Genomic DNA, 17,022 nt, shown 5'->3' with positions numbered 1-17,022 from the left:
TTTTTCTAAACTTAAAACTCTGTCTGATGAAAGTCACCTGAAACCAAATGCAAGCATTCCATTTAATTCAATTCCCATTGATCTAAATCTGAAAAAGCCCTACACTCAACTTTTAGAAGTCTTCCCTTGTCGGTTTGAACTTTAGAGGAAAAACAAATCCAATTGGTTGGTTGGAGTCTCATAAAGCTTTTTGAATTATGTATAAGTATTTTGTTAGCATAATCAATATCCCCTCTGTATGTTTTAGGTTTACTTTGACTTACTTCATTCCAGGGTTTTCCCTGGCGTTATACAGATTTTTGCGCAAATTTGCACCTCTAAAAATCCAGGGAAATCCCTGCTTTCATTCTGTCTTCACCCGTTACTGTCTCCATCTCCACCTCCTTGTGTCACTCTTCCACGTTATCTATCCCTTTTTTCCTCATAACTCACTGACCCCGATCTTACTCCCTTTTCTTGCTAACCGTCTTCTCCCTTACTTTTTACCTTCTTATTCCTCCCTCTTAGTCTTTTGCTGTCTTTCTAATATTGTTCCATGTGTCTTCCTTTTCTCACATTTCACCCCTGTCCTTTTCTATTCCCCCTCCTTCCTTCCTTCCATCTTTTTCCTCCACTATTTTATCCTCTCGCCCTTTCCTTCCTTCCTCCTCCTCCTCCTCCTCCTTCAGCTCCAGAAAGCCATTGAGGGCTCCACACGCTCTGGTGTCCGGCTCCGTCCTCCGCTTGCCAGCTTTCGGGACATCATCAACCACAACTCTGTTCCCAAACCTCCACCTTCTTCTCCCACTGCTGTTTCCTCTCCGACCTCCTCTCCCCCAGCGCCAACTGCTTCCCAGACTCCGTCCCCCTCTCCCCCTCAACTCCACCCCCACCATCACCACCACGAGAATGAAACGGAGGTATGGATAGAGCGCGTGGCGACGGAGGTAGAGGAGAGCAGCAGCTGCAGTGCAGGAAGTGGCGGTGTTAGCAGCAGCTCAGCCAGCAGGAGTTGCAGCTACAATAGCAACCTCACCCTCCCTCTCCCCGCGACTCCTCCCCAAGTCCCTTCTTCCTTCACTCCTTCCTCCTCCAACCTGAGACCCTTACAGAGACTCCTTGAGGGGGAGGAAGATAGTGATGATGAGCCAATGGTTTAGATTAGACAAGAGTGATGGTTATGTTTTTATAATGGAAAACCTTTTTTTAATGGTGTAAGTTTTTTTCTTCTGTTCTTAATGTGTTTCTCTGGTCTTTGGACACCCATTTACCTCTTTTCGTCACCACGTAGGTAGAGCAAAGATGTCAATGTTACGTAGAGCTGGGCGATATGGAAAAAATCTAATATCACAATATTGTTGACCAAATACCTCAATATTGATATTGCCGCGATATTGTAGGGTTGGCAATTGGTGCTTACAAACAAATATTTACACAATGAGATTTTTGATAAATAATCATTATTAATGTGTATATAATAACTAAGTGGGTAAAAGCAAATAATAGAAAAGCTAGAACAGTCTGGTAAGTTCACAAAATGACATCACCTTACTGTAATACAGCCATTAAAACCAGGGACAGATAACACGATATTACGATATCCAAAATCTAAGACGATATCCAGTCTCATATCACTATATTGATATAATATTGATATGTATTGCCCAGCCCTAATGCTATGCCAAGCTAGTCGTAATTTCTTTTTGAAGACAGTTTATCCCAGCCTTACTGACCCTGTCTGCTCATTTCACAGACCTTTACTTACCCCAACATCTCTGTCTTTTCTTAATGCGCTCGGTATGTGTGTATGCTTTTTGATACTAGTCCTGCCTCACTTCCTCCATATTTTTTGTGTTTCGTGTTGATTTTCACACAGTCTCTAGGGTACATATATATATACTGAAGTTGCTGCCAATATCCGCTGTTTTAAATTTTTATGCCAAAGAATTGACTGTTTCCTTCAGGATTGTTTTCTCGTAATTGGGTAGTAGCATCCCAAACAGCATTAAGACAATTATGGCAACCATAACTTACGATTTAATCCCTGAAAAATAAATGTCATTGTTAATGGCCCCTTACGGCAATATTCAAACATAATGTACTGCTATAATTTGCACTATCCACTTTGAATTTTGATTGAAGTGAACCCAGTGAACCTCTGCACAGTAGTTCTGCGTTACCTGATTGCGTATGTCTGAAAAAAAAAAGGTTTTTATCGGATGAGAGCAGGAGCTATTGAATTTTTGAACTGGCAACAGACCATCTGGATAGCAGAAGACTAATGGAGCTGCTCAGTCCGCTGTGGAAGATTGTCCAAAGCCCCAAAACGACCTCTAAATTGTGTGCTGACCTTGTGAATGCAGCCTGAGAGCTCATCTCATCACGGTCAAGTTGATCGATGGTGCAGCTAAAGGCGACTGACGACAGCCAAACCCTGCTGTGTCGGTCCTGGACATCGCTTCCCATTTTCCCCAACATTAATGCCTTCCAGAGTTTTACAAATCACACATGGCTACTTAAAAAAAAAAATGCATTAATTAGCGTACTGAAATGACCTCATTAACAAAACTATTTAATATAGACCTGTCATGATGATTATTGAAGCTGCTCATGTGAGACGTCCTTCTGGCTGCGGCTACAAAGTGTTGATTTTTATTCTAGTTCTTAAAGGTCCGGTGTGTAACGTGTTTAGTTGTTCATTATTAAAATCTGTGTTGCCCTTTCACAAACTTGTCCTTTTTCACGAATATATCAATTCCAAGTATTCCTTTTGGCTTGAAATTTTACATTTGCGTTCGCGTGAACTGGGTTAGACGCTCCATATTCATGCTCCATCTTGAACTACATTAGCCGGTAAGGGACATACAGGACATACTGCTATGCCTTTCACGTTTTCGCTGTCACGTGATAAACTCACAGGTGCTGCTAATGGGTATCGCCGCTTCCCGGCCCCGGCAAGTTTGAAGAAGGAAACATGGAGGACCACACGTATTCAAAATCCAAATTTCTGGAACAGAAGTCTTCTTATTTTTTGAAGCGTGAAGGCTACCGTAGCTAATACGTACTTTGAACTGCGTGGTGCGAGAGAGTTGATTCCGATATATGATCTCAACGCTAGATGGGAGAAATTCTTACACTTTGGACCTTTAAAACCTAAGGGCAACCACATAAATGCAATTGCTATTTGAGCATTAGTGCACATATCAAAAGCATTGAATTTCTTTTGTACAGTAAAATAACAGCAGTTAATTGCCTATTTACTGACTGACATGATTGAGAGCAGAAACTCAGCCATGCCAGTTAATGAACACATGGAAAACCAAAAACAGTGACCTAAAAGAGCTGCGTAGAGGTTCAGAATTGGGTGTTATTTCTTGAGTTCCGACACTGACTTTATTCTTTTTGATTCAATGTTAATATTGAAACGTCAAATTGATTAAACCCAACGTTAACTCAAAATGACTGTTCACCAAACGTGCCTCTTTGTGGACATCTGATTGATGAACTTTTCCTTACAATCTCGAAGATCTTTGTTTTGTTTTTGTTGGCAAAAAAAAGTTGTTTAATCTGAAGAGCTGCCAAGTGACTACCTTAATAATTGCATTAATGTGTTTCTTCTTGTGATGCATCCTTTTTCATTCATCCCTCCATCTCCTCTTACACCCTTCTTATCTCCCGGATTCAGTTTCTCAGGTGCTGCCTTAAAAGTCTTTAAAACCTGCAGATAAACAAAAAGCTTTTTCTTTATGTCTGTGTGAATTAAAATGTGTGTCCATTTCTTAAGAGGGCTCTGTTCTAGTTTAAGTGCCAATGTATTTTGTCTCCCTGTGGTTGTAGTAAAATGTATGCATTTCTTTATATTCTACTAGAGTCCAAATGTTATCTCAAAATTTATAAAACTGTGAAAGATTTAGCAAAATAAAGATTTATTAAGTGAAATGCTTGAATTGTTCGCTCATGTGTTTGAATTTGATCTTTATTTATCCAGGTTAGGCACCTTGTAAAGGCAGACCATGTCAGGGGAAAGGCAGCACATTTTAACTGCAGACAGGCATCTGGAACAAGAACTGAACTCAGTCAAGGTAGGGAATAAATATAGATTTTTTGCTTTAGAAATCATCTTTAGAGACAATTAAAAATCCTTTATTTCTTTTCTCCCACTAAGACATTTTTGGAAACTGCTCTGATTAAGTAAAATATCCAAAGCAATCTGTGAAGCTTTGATAGTTGTGTAGAGTATACCGAGCACAAACTTAGCTACAAAGTACATGCCCCGTTCTCTTTCAGGATAACAACCTAGTCCCTGAGTGCCAGATCTCCACAGTGCTCTGTCAGCGCTGGAGCAAAGTCTGTCTGCACGAGTTATTATTCTAGCATAGGGGGAAAACGTTCTGGCTCGTTTGTATTTCTTTACATCAATTACAATCGTCTTGGGCAGCACTAAGCTCCGGATGCAGCAGACGAGAGAGATGCCCTTGCAAAAGAGATAGCGGAAGGGGAGGAGAACGCTGGCTGAAATAGGCGACCAATGGCAGGCTTAATCCCGACAACAGTCTACATCCGGCGAGTCAAGACTATGTTACCACTAAATGAACATAAAAATAGTATCACATCAAAGGACAGTCGATCGTCCGTCATGTTGAACTTTATTTTGACAGGATGACTGGATTTTTGTATCTACCTGTGGTTTCTTACCTTAATTGCTTTTTATCTGAAGTTATTCTGGAAGAGTGGTTGTCACGATCTCATTTTGAAATGAAAGTCATTTTAGGCATTTAGTTAGTGCTCTTCTACAGACCATTATGCAGTGAGGGATTTAAAGATGATTTCTGTCACGAAAGGTTTTCCAGTACCTTTGTTGCATATGGACTCCACAGAAGTGAGTAAAGTGGTTGAACACCAGTCTAATTATACAGCATGACTGACATCGCAGTTATTTCAATTGAACAAAAATGCCATAATAAGTTTGACCTCCACTTTATTTTGTGGCATCCCTCATTTCCTATAGTCAGGTGTCACTTTTTTAAACTTGTGTGTCTCGTTTGCTTTGACACCGAATGATTTAAAGGATGATATCTCTTAGCAACAAGAGGACAAACGGAGGACAGATGATTATCACAGCGGCAGGGGCATCGTGGGTCTTGATCACTAGAGTGTAAAAGTGAATTGTCCTCTCCGGCAGCTGTAGGTAGAATCCTTTAGAAGAGATTATGTAAAAAAATAAATAAAAGTGTCACAGTAATGCTTGATTCCTTTTTTTATGTTTCTGCAGGCACACACATTCATTTGAAGTCACTAAAGCATGTTGCTTTAATGGATGACTTCTATTATGCAGCATTTCTTCCTTTTCTGTATTTTGATGTTTTTAGAAACAGTATCAACAAAACACACCACTAGCCACAACACACACACACACATTCACACACATTCACAAAGGCTCCAAAAGAACTCAAGGGCACTTCTCTGCCTCCAGACAGTGATAAAGTCTACATGGCCCAGTTTAATGAATGAGGCCGTTCTGGTGATCAGAACACTTCAAATGTTTTAGTGGAATTGATGACTACAAGAAAACTACGACAGCTCTGTGACAAAAACCTCTGACCTCCAACGTGAATATACTGCAGGGTATTTTAGCTCATTCCCGTAATTTGATTCCTTTGTTCATCTGTGTGTAATGTTTTTGAGGACCTATTTGAATTTTACTATGCGATTAGAGTGAGAATCGATTTGGAAGGTAATTGCATTTTGGCTGTTTGACTTGTGAAGACTTGGTTAGAAATAGGATTGAATAAAGTGAGTTAAGCCAGGCACTTATCAATACACAGACAAATGTGCCACCAATTGGATCACTGGTTACTGGGAATGCAGTATCTCAACAAGCATACTGGTTGTGCTTGCTCTCATATTTCTATCTTTGTGAGGGACCAATGCATGACCTTGCGTGGGAGGACATTTTTATCTGGCCCTCATTTCTTAAAAAAGCTGTGTATGGTTAAGACTTGGTTTTAGGGTCAAGCTTAAAATTACAGTAAGTTTAGGTTGAAGCTACTGTTCAGGTTTGGACAGTTAGCAGTATGTTAGGTAATACATATAAGAACAAATGTGTGTGAATCATAGACTGTACAGTCTATGGTGTGAATATGTGTGTATGTACTTTTGCAACACATGGAGGAACAAAACCGCACCAAGAATAATCTGTTTCCCAGAATGAATGCTACATTTATACATACATACAGTCTTACTTTCATACAAATACATATCAGTTTATTGGAGGTTTTTTTCTTTTATTATAAAAAGCAATTTTATATATTATTACTTTGTATACTGTGTTATACTGTTAGGGCTATGTCACTGTTAAAAAGCATGCACTTTCTTCTGGTTGTGTTCAGATCAAGTTTTTGCAAATAACTCCAATTGTGTGCCACAGGTTGAGTATCAGATTGGACTGGGTTTATCTCAACATCTCAACTAGGGCGCAGACGAGCTGTCACTCAAAGCAAAATGCATTACTACAAACAGTTCTTTGTGACCAGGTAGAGTTTCTGTTTCTGCAGGATGTTTTTCGGTTGTGACACGCTACACCTTAACCAACCGCTCAGAATTATTTGCAAATACTGTTTGAATATGCTTGTCGTGTCCAGGTTTGTTGTATTGCACTGATACAGATTTGTAACTAGAACCTTTCTTCTTCTCGTCCCACCTTTTTCTTCTTCTCTTCATTTTCTTTTGAAGATTTTACAGCTGTCCGTTTGCCTACTGTTCGGCTTTTAGTCCTGGTTCTTTGGTCCGATTGGTCAAACCTTGTGAATTCATCTGATCCTCAAACGGCTTGTTTCAGCAGTCACTGAAGTCTCTTATCTACTTTAAATGTTATGTGTTCATTGTCACATACGTAATATTCCACATTTCCCACAGTAACTTGGGGGGTTTGGGGGGGGCGCTTCTTGGCATTTAGTTTGTGTACATTACATCCAACGTTTTCGTCTGAAAAAGTCTTCTTTCATTTCTTCTGACTCAAAGTGGGTAAATAGTTGGAAGGGGGGTTGGTGTTGGGAATAGAATAGCTTGATTGATTATTGAAGTATTTATTTTCCTGTTTTTTTTTTTTTTTTCTTTCAGTTTTATTCTGACCCTATGATGCAGTTGGTCGCAACAATAACAATGGAGCCCTCCCCCGCCTCTTCGCCTTACTCCTCTCGTGATTGGATGATGCAGGGCGTGACTTCGAACGGTTTCTTCGCCACGACAGATTCTGCGATCTGAACGGACAGTCCTGGGCTTGAGCCTCTGGTTGAGAGGACCTCCTCCCTCAGCGGGGATGGGGTCAAAGAGCACGGCTCCGGCTCCAAGGTTAATGTTACCTCTTCTACCTGTAAAGACAGGAAATGAAGCATTTAAAAGTCAGTTTGGGATTCTACAGTTGTACTGTGTCGGTGGCAAGTAAGGCCCTGTTCTTCTTTTTATTAGGCCAATTGTTTGCATGTTTTCTCACTTATATCATCTGACTTGGTCATCTTTTTTTAATCTAATATTGATGTATCTTTTTTTAGGACTCTGGGATTGCGGCAGAAACCAACACCAAGGGTTCGGGGCTGTTCCAGTTGAAAGAACTCACCTTTGTCAGCTCCTCTTCATCATCATGCTGATCAAGGATGCCTTCAGACTCGGGCTCTGGCTCCTCTCCGACTGTCTCCACCCCTCCTCCCACCATGTCAGCTATCTGTCCATTCATCTGCCCGGCGATCTCCACCTGCAACCAGTTAGGTTTACTGATTTAATTGCTTGCACCTATTTTCAACTGGAAGAGGATCCAACATGTTACTGGCATTTCAACCTATGTTAGATCACAGACTGACATCAACCCTTCAATTTCAGTTCCTGGTTACAGTCACAGAAAGAAAGAAACAGAGACAGAAGGCAGGAGAGAAGGAAGAAATAGCAGAATAAGAGCTCCCATGTCCTGACCCAAGCTTTATTTGCCGATGCAAGACATCAGAGAGACAAGAGAAATACTTAGGTAGGTACAACAGACACAGATGCTGAATCCAAATGCCTAGAGTTGTAAACTTGCGGACTTTACAGCATGCCACGCTGGAGACAGGGCTGATTTAAGGATGTCCTTTGTCAAAATTCATCAGGTCCGCTAAAGGCTGTCATGCAGACTTTTGGCAGTGCTCCATGCAGACATTCAGCCTGTCTCCTACCTTGCCGACTTCCCTGGCAGTTTCTCCCATCATTCACTGCACTACAGATGTGTGCTAAATATGCCTGCTGATATAAACAAATCCAGATCCAGAAGACAAAAACAAATTAGCCAAGATGAGTGTCAAACGCAATGGAAAATGGCTAAAAAGTGACTATTCCGTGCAGAATATTAACATCAACGTGATATTTCTATGATTAGTGCACTATTTTCACCTTTGAAGACACATGTCTGACATCAAAGAAGATAAACCTTGGCTTCCTACAATAACAAGAGAGTATTAAATGCAGAATAAGATATGCTGTCAGTTCGATGATAATTGTTGTCTCACTCATTCTGTAACAATGGCTGAATGGAGATGCCTGTCCTCTTTGCCTATGACTGTATATGCAGTCACACACCCCTGTGCCCTTGCAAACTGAGTCAGAATATATTAAACCACCATATAGTCCGCAAAGTCTGTATTCCGACCATTTGGATTCAGCAGAGGTGTGCCTACGTGGTGTGCCTCGACCTGCGCAGCTCCCCACAGGTCAGCTAGCCGAGGATGGGTGGGAGGACCGAGACTGTGGATGGTGCTGTTGGGAGTGGCTTGAAGGGAATGGGAGGCACTATGTAGCCTGTGCTCCATAGACTGTAGTCAGAGATAGGAAAGGAAGGAAAGAGAATTAATGAGGATTCACTGTAAAATGAAGTTTTATTTTTTCAAGGGGTGGATTTGGACGTTGACCACAAAACCAATGACTCAACAGTAACGTGGCAAGTGGCCGCATCTCTTGATTTCAAAAACCTTTGTTTCTGTCGGAATAAAAATATCGTCACCCACTAGAGATTTAAAGCACAACAAAGCCCTGCAGCTCCTGACATTTTTAGATTCTTTAATAATGGACAACAGTGAGCTACTGTATCACAACACATTCAGCTAGGAAGGGTGAAAAGCCACATCATGCAAAAACAAATGACAAAGCACGCAGTTATATTCTTCCTGCATTTAGCATTTTTTGCCGGAGACTTGTGCAGAAGGATACTTTTGCCAGTTTTTTTCACTTCCTTCTAGTCGCTAATGATGGTGTATCCCTTTAAATGATCAGTCAGGGATGGTGTTGCATAGAACAGTGGGAAAATGTCTCAAGCGCTTATGTTCAGAAAATTGATTGATTGAAAGCTTTATTATAAATGTAATATGTTCAATAGTCTCCTTCCTAAGGGGAACCAAATAATACACACAGTAAAGCTAACAAGCTCATTTCTATTGTGGTCTCGGATCTACCACTGCTAGAGCATTGGTACAAAAGTCTTTGGCTGTCACAGTTCATCATGACTCACTACATCAGCAGCCCGAGAGCTGGAAGTCAGCATCTGATTTTAAGCAATAAAAGCCACACAGCCTGCACAGCCGACCAGTTTACGGGAGGTGAAGCCTGACATTTAAACCGTGGAAGCATGTAAAGGTTCATTTTTATTGTTTCAACCAGTCTGATCAATCAAGAAGCATGCAAATACCTTGTGTGTATAGGGCACGTTAGTATTGGTGCCAACAGCAGAAACATGTGTGCCAGCAACCCTGTGTCCTGAGAATTACTTTATATACCGAACAACTCATTTATGTCGGCTAGTACATTTTGGAGGAAACCTGATGACCTCATGTTTTAAGTCAGTGTTAACTTTTAGACAAAGGTTTTCCCTCCTAACCTCAACTAGCTTTGAGTTTCCTGAACACAACCATAAAAACCTTAATCATGCATGACCATCATCGTCTCCAGAGCATATATTGAAGGGAAAACAAAGTGAAAAAACAATGACAGTGAACATTTTACTCATACATACATACATACATACATGATTTAGTAGGTTGTACTGTTATGTTGATACCAAGACAAGAACAAGTGGTACTAGCGTCATGTTTTTGAAATGTGTTGTGATGCAGTAGCTCACTGTAGCATTCTTGCCCATTATTGAAGTATAGCGGCACTTTCAGCTAAATGCTAACGTGACGTTTACCATGTTCACCGTCTTAGTTTGGCGTGATAACATGCTCTTCTAATGTAGAAGTACAGCTGAGACTCGTGGCAATGGCATTAGTTTTGAAGGTATTTGGTCATAAGCCAAAGTGAGTGCACGGTGTACCACATTTAATGAAGATTCCCGTTTAGGCATTTAACTAAAACAACAAATGTAAATCTCACGGTGATGAAAAAGTCAGGTTCATCCAAATTAACCACGAGATACATCATCTGTGAGCCATGCATATTCGTGCAAAATGCTGTGGCAAGATATTGACATATTTCACTGGATAATCCAAACCCCGAATGTCTACACAAAATGGCAATCTGTCTAAAAGTTGTTGTGATGTGATTTCATTTTGGACCAGAGTGGTGGACCGACGGTCTGACAGATGTAAAGACAAGTAATACATTTTCCATGTGGTGTTTATTTCACAATGTATTAGCTGATGCACATTAGTTGGTGTTAGATTTGGTGCTGAAGCTGTTACTGAAACATTCTATGGATACAGTCCAGTAGCTGTTCTATCAACCAGGTTTTGCTCTAACTATATGTATGCAGTGCTAGTAGTCTAGTACTAATGACCTGCTGTTGCCTCTGTAGGCAAATTTAGATTCCCAGCTGTTGCTGGTAGACCTGATGCTACTCATTGTTAGTGCCAGACTGAAACTGCATAAGTGAACAGTCTTATTACCACTGACCTGGGATTGTTGGTACTGCAGAAACTGTTGCTGCTGGTACTGGTGAAGTTGTTGGAGCTGTTGGAGTTGGTTCTGCTGCTGCAGGGTGAAATGAGTATGGTGCTGCTGTAGGTACCCGCCTACCGTCCCCTCGAACCCCTCACCGGGTGTACCCGCTGCTCCACTGCTGCCACCTGGAACAACCAAAAACACTCGCTGCTCATAGACACAGTCTGGCGTTCATAGAGGCAGCGTAAGAGAGAAGAGTCAATTCTCACCGGCAGCCATGATGTAGGAGCTTGCAGCAGGTGAGACCATGCCCGAGGGCTGGCTGGTGATTGGCTCCCAGGCGTCCGTGGACGACAGGCAGTACAGGCCCTGTGAGACGTAGGTGTGAGGCCAGACGTCCGCCGAGGAGTGGTGGAGAATCTGGTCTGTACGGAGTGAGACAAAGTGAGATAAAGGAGGACCATTTAAGAAGACAAGAAAAAGAAATTCGAGAGATGGATGTCAGTGCCATTTTAGTAATGAAAAAGCAAGACTGCACTGGGAAACGTGTTGGAACAACAAGAGGAACAACCACAGATTCACTAAAACAAGAATTGTATGAATTCCCCTGCTCACCTTCAGATTGAATTAAAAAGTATTTCAGTCATTTTCTTTCTGTTCAGTCAAAGTCAGGATTCAAGGATCCTCAAGGATGTTTTTAGATACAGCATAAACACAAGACTGTATAAAGTTAAATCCAATCTCAGACCCTGAACTGTGGATTCAGTCATTAGCAGCATAGTAGAGATGCTCTTATGAAGCCATACAAAGGGATGAACCTGCCCTCATCCAAAGGCGACAAAATATGTATTAACTTTAACAGGAGTATGATTAGTCTATCTGCAGCAGCGTTGTTATTATAGAGCACACCTGTGCAAGCTGAACACTTGAACGGACTACGGAGGAGAAACATTGCCTCAGTCCTAATGCTGATATTAAGTAGCATTTTAAACGCCGCTGTGTGTGTATACTGTATGTGTGTTGTTGTTGCAAGCTAGATAAACCACGGAGCAGAGCCCATATGGTGTTGGTAATGAGAGCAGCGCTTAGTCCTTGTGCTAACCTACAGGGTCCCTCAGGGTTTGGACAGCGCTCTGCTTTGCTTAACACCAGCAAAAACTAAAAAAGAAACAGTGTACAGTGTTGTTAGTCTATGTAAAGTGAAAGCGGCACACAAGTCCAAGTTTCAAATTCATTTTATTCTTGTTTTTTAAGAGCCCCCCAAAAAAAACGGCTGTCCCCATGAGGTTGGATGGGGTTTCCTTATCTTGCTTGAGCCAATTGCTCTCTTCCCTTCCTTTCTCTCTGTTTTATCATCCTGTGTGCAACTAAACTGAACAGACATCTTACCACCTGAGGCTCAAACCAAAAATCAGGGGTATGAGTTTGTTTCCCCAAACTGTTTTTGCTTTATTCAACCAAGTGTAAAGTGAAATCCACATAATGCAGTTAATTTCCTCCTTTTAGATTTCGGGTGAATTCTCTTGCCCAAGCACTCATGGCACTCCATCAGAATGTGTTCTGATATTTTAGAAATGACAGGCTGTCATCTGGATTTGTCATTTGAGAGGTTTTGAGCAAGTGCCCGGTAGCAGTGGAAGGCAGAAATGTGCAGCTGTGTGCCTGCCCTCCAAAAGTCCTTTACAGCTGGTTGGCAGAAAAACTGACTTGGCTGTTTTTAGTTTCCAGCTGGGCTTTAATTTTCCCAAACTGTGCATCTACTCACAATACAAAACATAAGAGTTTACTGTGTGGTCCAAAGACAGGAGTGTGAGAAGTGTTTAGCGCTATTACACTTGGCAAAATGTCTACAGTAAGAATAATGTTTCTGTAGTTATGCTTTAACTGTGTTAGTGGTTTAGGCAGATAGACTTTAATGTTACATGAATACAACTACGCTAAAGACTCCTCCTCCCTTATATTGAACATCTAACTGTAGGTTTATGACAGTAACAGATCCTTGCAATTAGGGGTGGGGTTTCCAGCAGAAAATTCTTCTTCTTTACAAATTAAATAAATGTCACACTGACTGACCAACATTTAATTTGAATTCTTTTTAGAAAACAATTAGTTTTTAGAACTCTCTTATGATATATTGTCTCTAGAAGTGTATTATTCAACTTTTGTTTTTGTTAAAGAAGGAAAAGAAAATTGCAATACTCAACACTATCGGATCGCAATACTTCTAGAAACGCAATAAATGAAAATCGCAATACAAATCCAATTGGCACCCATGTATCGTGAAAGAATCAATTCTGGACAAAGGCATATTGTCCCAGCCCTACCTGCGATGGTTCCGCACAATCTGACACTAGAAGGTCTTTGCAGAAAGGTTTAAACTGCAGTACCTCTGCTGGTGATGCTCTCCTGGTTGACCTCACTGAGGTGAGCAACGCTGCCCTGGTTGGAGCCGGCTCCCATACTCTCCCCGTCCACCGAGTTCCAGCCGAACAGAGTCATCTCGGAGATCGCAAACTGCTGCATAATGCCTAAAGACAGAGAGTAACAATAACAGGGAGATCTTTTCACTATCCAACAATTACAGATACAGTGCACAAAACAAGTCCCAGATTTGCTAACACACGCAGAAGTTAATTAGGAGGTGGGGGAATGTTTATTCACAGCAGGAAATCTGTAAATGTGCAAAAATTTGCTAGACGTACCAGATGGGCCAGAACCAATTAGAATTTCCAAACAGTCAGTGAAGAAAAATGGTGCACCAGTGGGTAGCACAAATTCATTTTCAATAAAAAGATACCAGGGTGGATCTTCCCTATGATGAAACCCTCAGAAGTTACAAAAAGTTGTCTTTTTCACAATACAAATTTCAAAGATGCTTTCAAACCATGCAGATAACCGGTCTAAAACACAGCTTAACTCAGCAGGATTTGTTTTCTACTGGTTTTTCATGTTGTATTTACACTCACCTAAAGGATTATTAGGAAAACCTGTTCAATTTCACATTAATGAAATTATCTAATCAACCAATCACATGGCAGCTGCTTCAATGCATTTAGGGGTGTGCTCCAGGTCTAGACAATCTCCTGAACTCCACACTGAATGTCAGAATGGGAAAGAAAGGTGATCTAACCAACTTTGAGCGTGGCATGGTTGTTGGTGCCAGACGGGCTGGTCTGAGTATTTCACAATCTGCTCAGTTACTGGGATTTTCACGCACAACCATTTCTAGGGTTTACAAAGAATGGTCTGAAAAAGGAAAAACATCCAGTATGCTGCAGTCCTGTGGGGAGAAAATGCCTTGTTAATGCTAGAGGTCAGAGGAGAATGGGCCAACTGATTCCAGCTGATAGAAGATCAACTTTGACTCAAATAACCACTGGTTACAACCGAGGTATGCAGCAAAGCATTTGTGAAGCCACAACATGCACAACCTTGAGGCTGATGGGTTACACCAGCAGAAGAACCCACCGGGTACCACTCATCTTCACTAAAAATAGGAAAATGAGGCTACAATTTGCACGAGCGCACCAAAATTGGACAGTTGAAGACTGGAAAAATGTTGCCTGGTCTGATGATTCTCAATTTCTGTTAAGACATTCAGATGGTAGAGTCAGAATTTGGTGTAAACAGAATGAGAACATGGATCTGTCATGCCTTGTTACCACTGGGGAGGATGGTGGTGGTGGTGTAATGGTGTGGGGGATCCTTTTCATCTTCAGAACTGCCTTAATTCTTTATGTCATTGATTCAACAAGGTGCTGGAAGCATTCTTTAGAAATGTTGGCCCATATTGATAGGATAAGGTCAAACACGGTATTAGTATGGTGTTCCTAATAATCCTTTAGGTGAGTGTATACCAAAGAAAACCTTTCAGTATAGCATGTGTACACTCAGTACCCAGATGTACCCTCACCTGCAGCAAAGCGGGCCTCCTTCTCGCCATCACTAAGGTCGCTGTAAGCATCGCTCTCAAGCCTCCTTTCCTTTTCCCTCTGCAGGTTGTTAAGACCCACGGTCCCCATCTGCCCCACAGATGGTGTGCCCCAGCTCTGCCACTCGATCATGTGGGCAACGCGACCCTGGGCCATGGCAGTGGGCTTGGTCACTTTGTCCTTCATGGAGCGAGTCACGCCTACAACAGGTATGTGGGGAGCAGGAGGGACACACACACACACACACACACACTGTCAAAACTACGTCTGGCCTCTGTGGTTGATGACCCCTCCAACTGAGGCTCGGGGGAAAGTAGAATGATGAGGAGAAACTGTCAATGTCAATGGGGTAATAAATGTACTGGAAAGGATGTGACTCAGAAAGTGACTGGGTAACATGGGAAGAACCTTGCAGCTACTTTGCATTAAAAGTATTTTAAAATACATTTAGTAGTCTAGAAAGAAAATATCTTTTCAAATATCAATTCAATTTTATTTATAATTTCAAATCATAACAGAAGTTATCTCAGGACACTTTCCAGATTAAGTTTAGGGTTTAGGGTTAGTCTACACCACACTATAATTTACAGAGACCCAACAATTCCCACACGAGCGTGCATTTGATGCGACAGCAGCTAGAAAAAACCCCGTCTTTTTAACAGGCAGAAACCGGACAGAACATGACTCTTGGTGGGCGGTCATCTGACGCAACCGGTTGGGGGAGAGGGAGAGAAATATGACTCATAATAATCATAATACTGGTAATTATATTTCAAGTTTACTTTAAAAAAAATCTTTATCAAGGTAGGTTTGTCAAGTTTTTTTATTTCTTTTTTTAGCAGTGCTAAGTATGCTCTGCTCTGCTCAGTACAACCTCGGTCTTATCTAATGAGCCCTCCAGCTGGAGTAGTTGGTGGTTAAATGCTTCAAAAACACAATAGCGGTCTTGATATTTATCAATGGAACGCACCTGCCTCTAACCTTTGAACCACCGCTGCTTTCAAACTTCCGTCAGTGAAACTAAGCCCCAGAGTATCTACCAGCCACAAATGCAATGCTCTCATCCAAACTTTTCTAAATGTGTTGCTTTTCAGTTATTACTTGCACGCTAATCATCAAAATGAGTCTGACATTCCCCACTCTCCATGTATTCGTATCAATCACATTAAATCTGCCAATTAAACGCTAACGATGCATGTGACTGATATGGACGAGCAGAGATGATGTAGAGCACCAGTCAGATAAATGTCACATAGAGGTGAATTTAGAAATAAGAGCATCTTTTCTCTTAAACTCTGATATTTTTCCTAAAAATAAAATCAGTTGGTCGTATGTTGAGATTCTGATCAAATCTGAGTACTCTACAGAATGTTATTCTGTTCTTTAATTTGTTCTTCCTCTTGAGTCTTGGAAGTCAAGAGTATAAAAAAAAACAATATTTTTTTATTTAATTTATCTGCTGACCTCTTGGCATTTAAACAAATATGTCTTTTTGAGTTCAACATATCAACCTTTCTAGGAACTTATTAACTAAACGTGTAAAATATTCAGATATGAATGCAGATCCCATGTGTAGTTTAATAGTTTAATAATCAAATAAATGAACTTAGGAATCTGCTACATAATAGTTTAGACCTTTTGCAAAACAGGTTAGAGGTCAGGTAACATGACGTAACCATTGTGACAAATTGGAGAGGGTTGCCTGTGTGCTTGTTAGAGTTTGTTGAATTGAACCGAAAGGGACAAGGATGAAGGCTGAAACGCTGACAAACCCATATTAATAATTAAAGCCATTACTCATCTCCTGGTAAACAGAATAAATGAGATTCATTAGACTTTGCCTAATTAAAAACGTGTTACAGAGCCTGAGAGAGGCAGAGGAAAGTAATCCTTGGGTGTAAACTGAACATTCAGGAGGGTCCACTGGCAAGTCTCTGCCCAATTAAGATGCAAATACAGGATTCAAACTGGGGACAAATAACTCTGAGTCAAATGCTTGGCTGATCGATTAAAAAATTAAATTAAAATCAAACAGGAATGACTTAAACAGAGACAGAGCTTTGGAAATTGCTCCCCCCCGGTCCAGGGGGCAAGTTACATGCTGAGTTATAAATAGAAACAGTTTTTCCCCTTAGACAAAGAGAGCCAATCTCATTTGAAAATCAAACACTCCCTGCAGAGTCTAATTGGGGATTGAAATAGGAATGGAAAGAAT

At 41.0% G+C, this 17,022-nt stretch overlaps 1 protein-coding gene, 1 long non-coding RNA gene and 1 pseudogene across 4 annotated transcripts in view; 2 read left to right on the top strand and 1 right to left on the bottom strand.

The window, feature by feature from the left end:
* LOC114568631 (chloride channel protein 1) overlaps nucleotides 1-1,370 on the top strand; it is a 49,825-nt gene extending 48,455 nt beyond the window's left edge. For all 3 annotated transcript variants that reach the window (XM_028598235.1, XM_028598236.1, XM_028598234.1), the window contains one exon: nucleotides 669-1,370. In XM_028598235.1, the coding sequence (XP_028454036.1) occupies nucleotides 669-1,139 (471 nt within the window). In that variant the 3' untranslated portion in view covers nucleotides 1,140-1,370. The remainder of the gene's footprint in view (nucleotides 1-668) is intronic.
* Nucleotides 1,371-6,326: 4,956 nt separating this feature from the next.
* LOC114568633 (uncharacterized) overlaps nucleotides 6,327-17,022 on the bottom strand; it is a 57,542-nt pseudogene continuing 46,846 nt past the window's right edge.
* Nucleotides 7,070-17,022, top strand: part of LOC114568634 (uncharacterized) — a 47,318-nt gene continuing 37,365 nt past the window's right edge. Inside the window, exons 1-4 of the long non-coding RNA XR_003694298.1 lie at nucleotides 7,070-7,329; nucleotides 7,530-7,738; nucleotides 7,855-7,996; nucleotides 14,874-15,016. This is a non-coding gene — a long non-coding RNA (uncharacterized LOC114568634). The remainder of the gene's footprint in view (nucleotides 7,330-7,529; nucleotides 7,739-7,854; nucleotides 7,997-14,873; nucleotides 15,017-17,022) is intronic.

This window comes from Perca flavescens, chromosome 14, assembly GCF_004354835.1.
Source record: "Perca flavescens isolate YP-PL-M2 chromosome 14, PFLA_1.0, whole genome shotgun sequence".
NCBI classification, from domain to species: Eukaryota; Metazoa; Chordata; class Actinopteri; order Perciformes; family Percidae; genus Perca; species Perca flavescens.
This window is presented reverse-complemented; position numbering and strand designations above follow the sequence as displayed.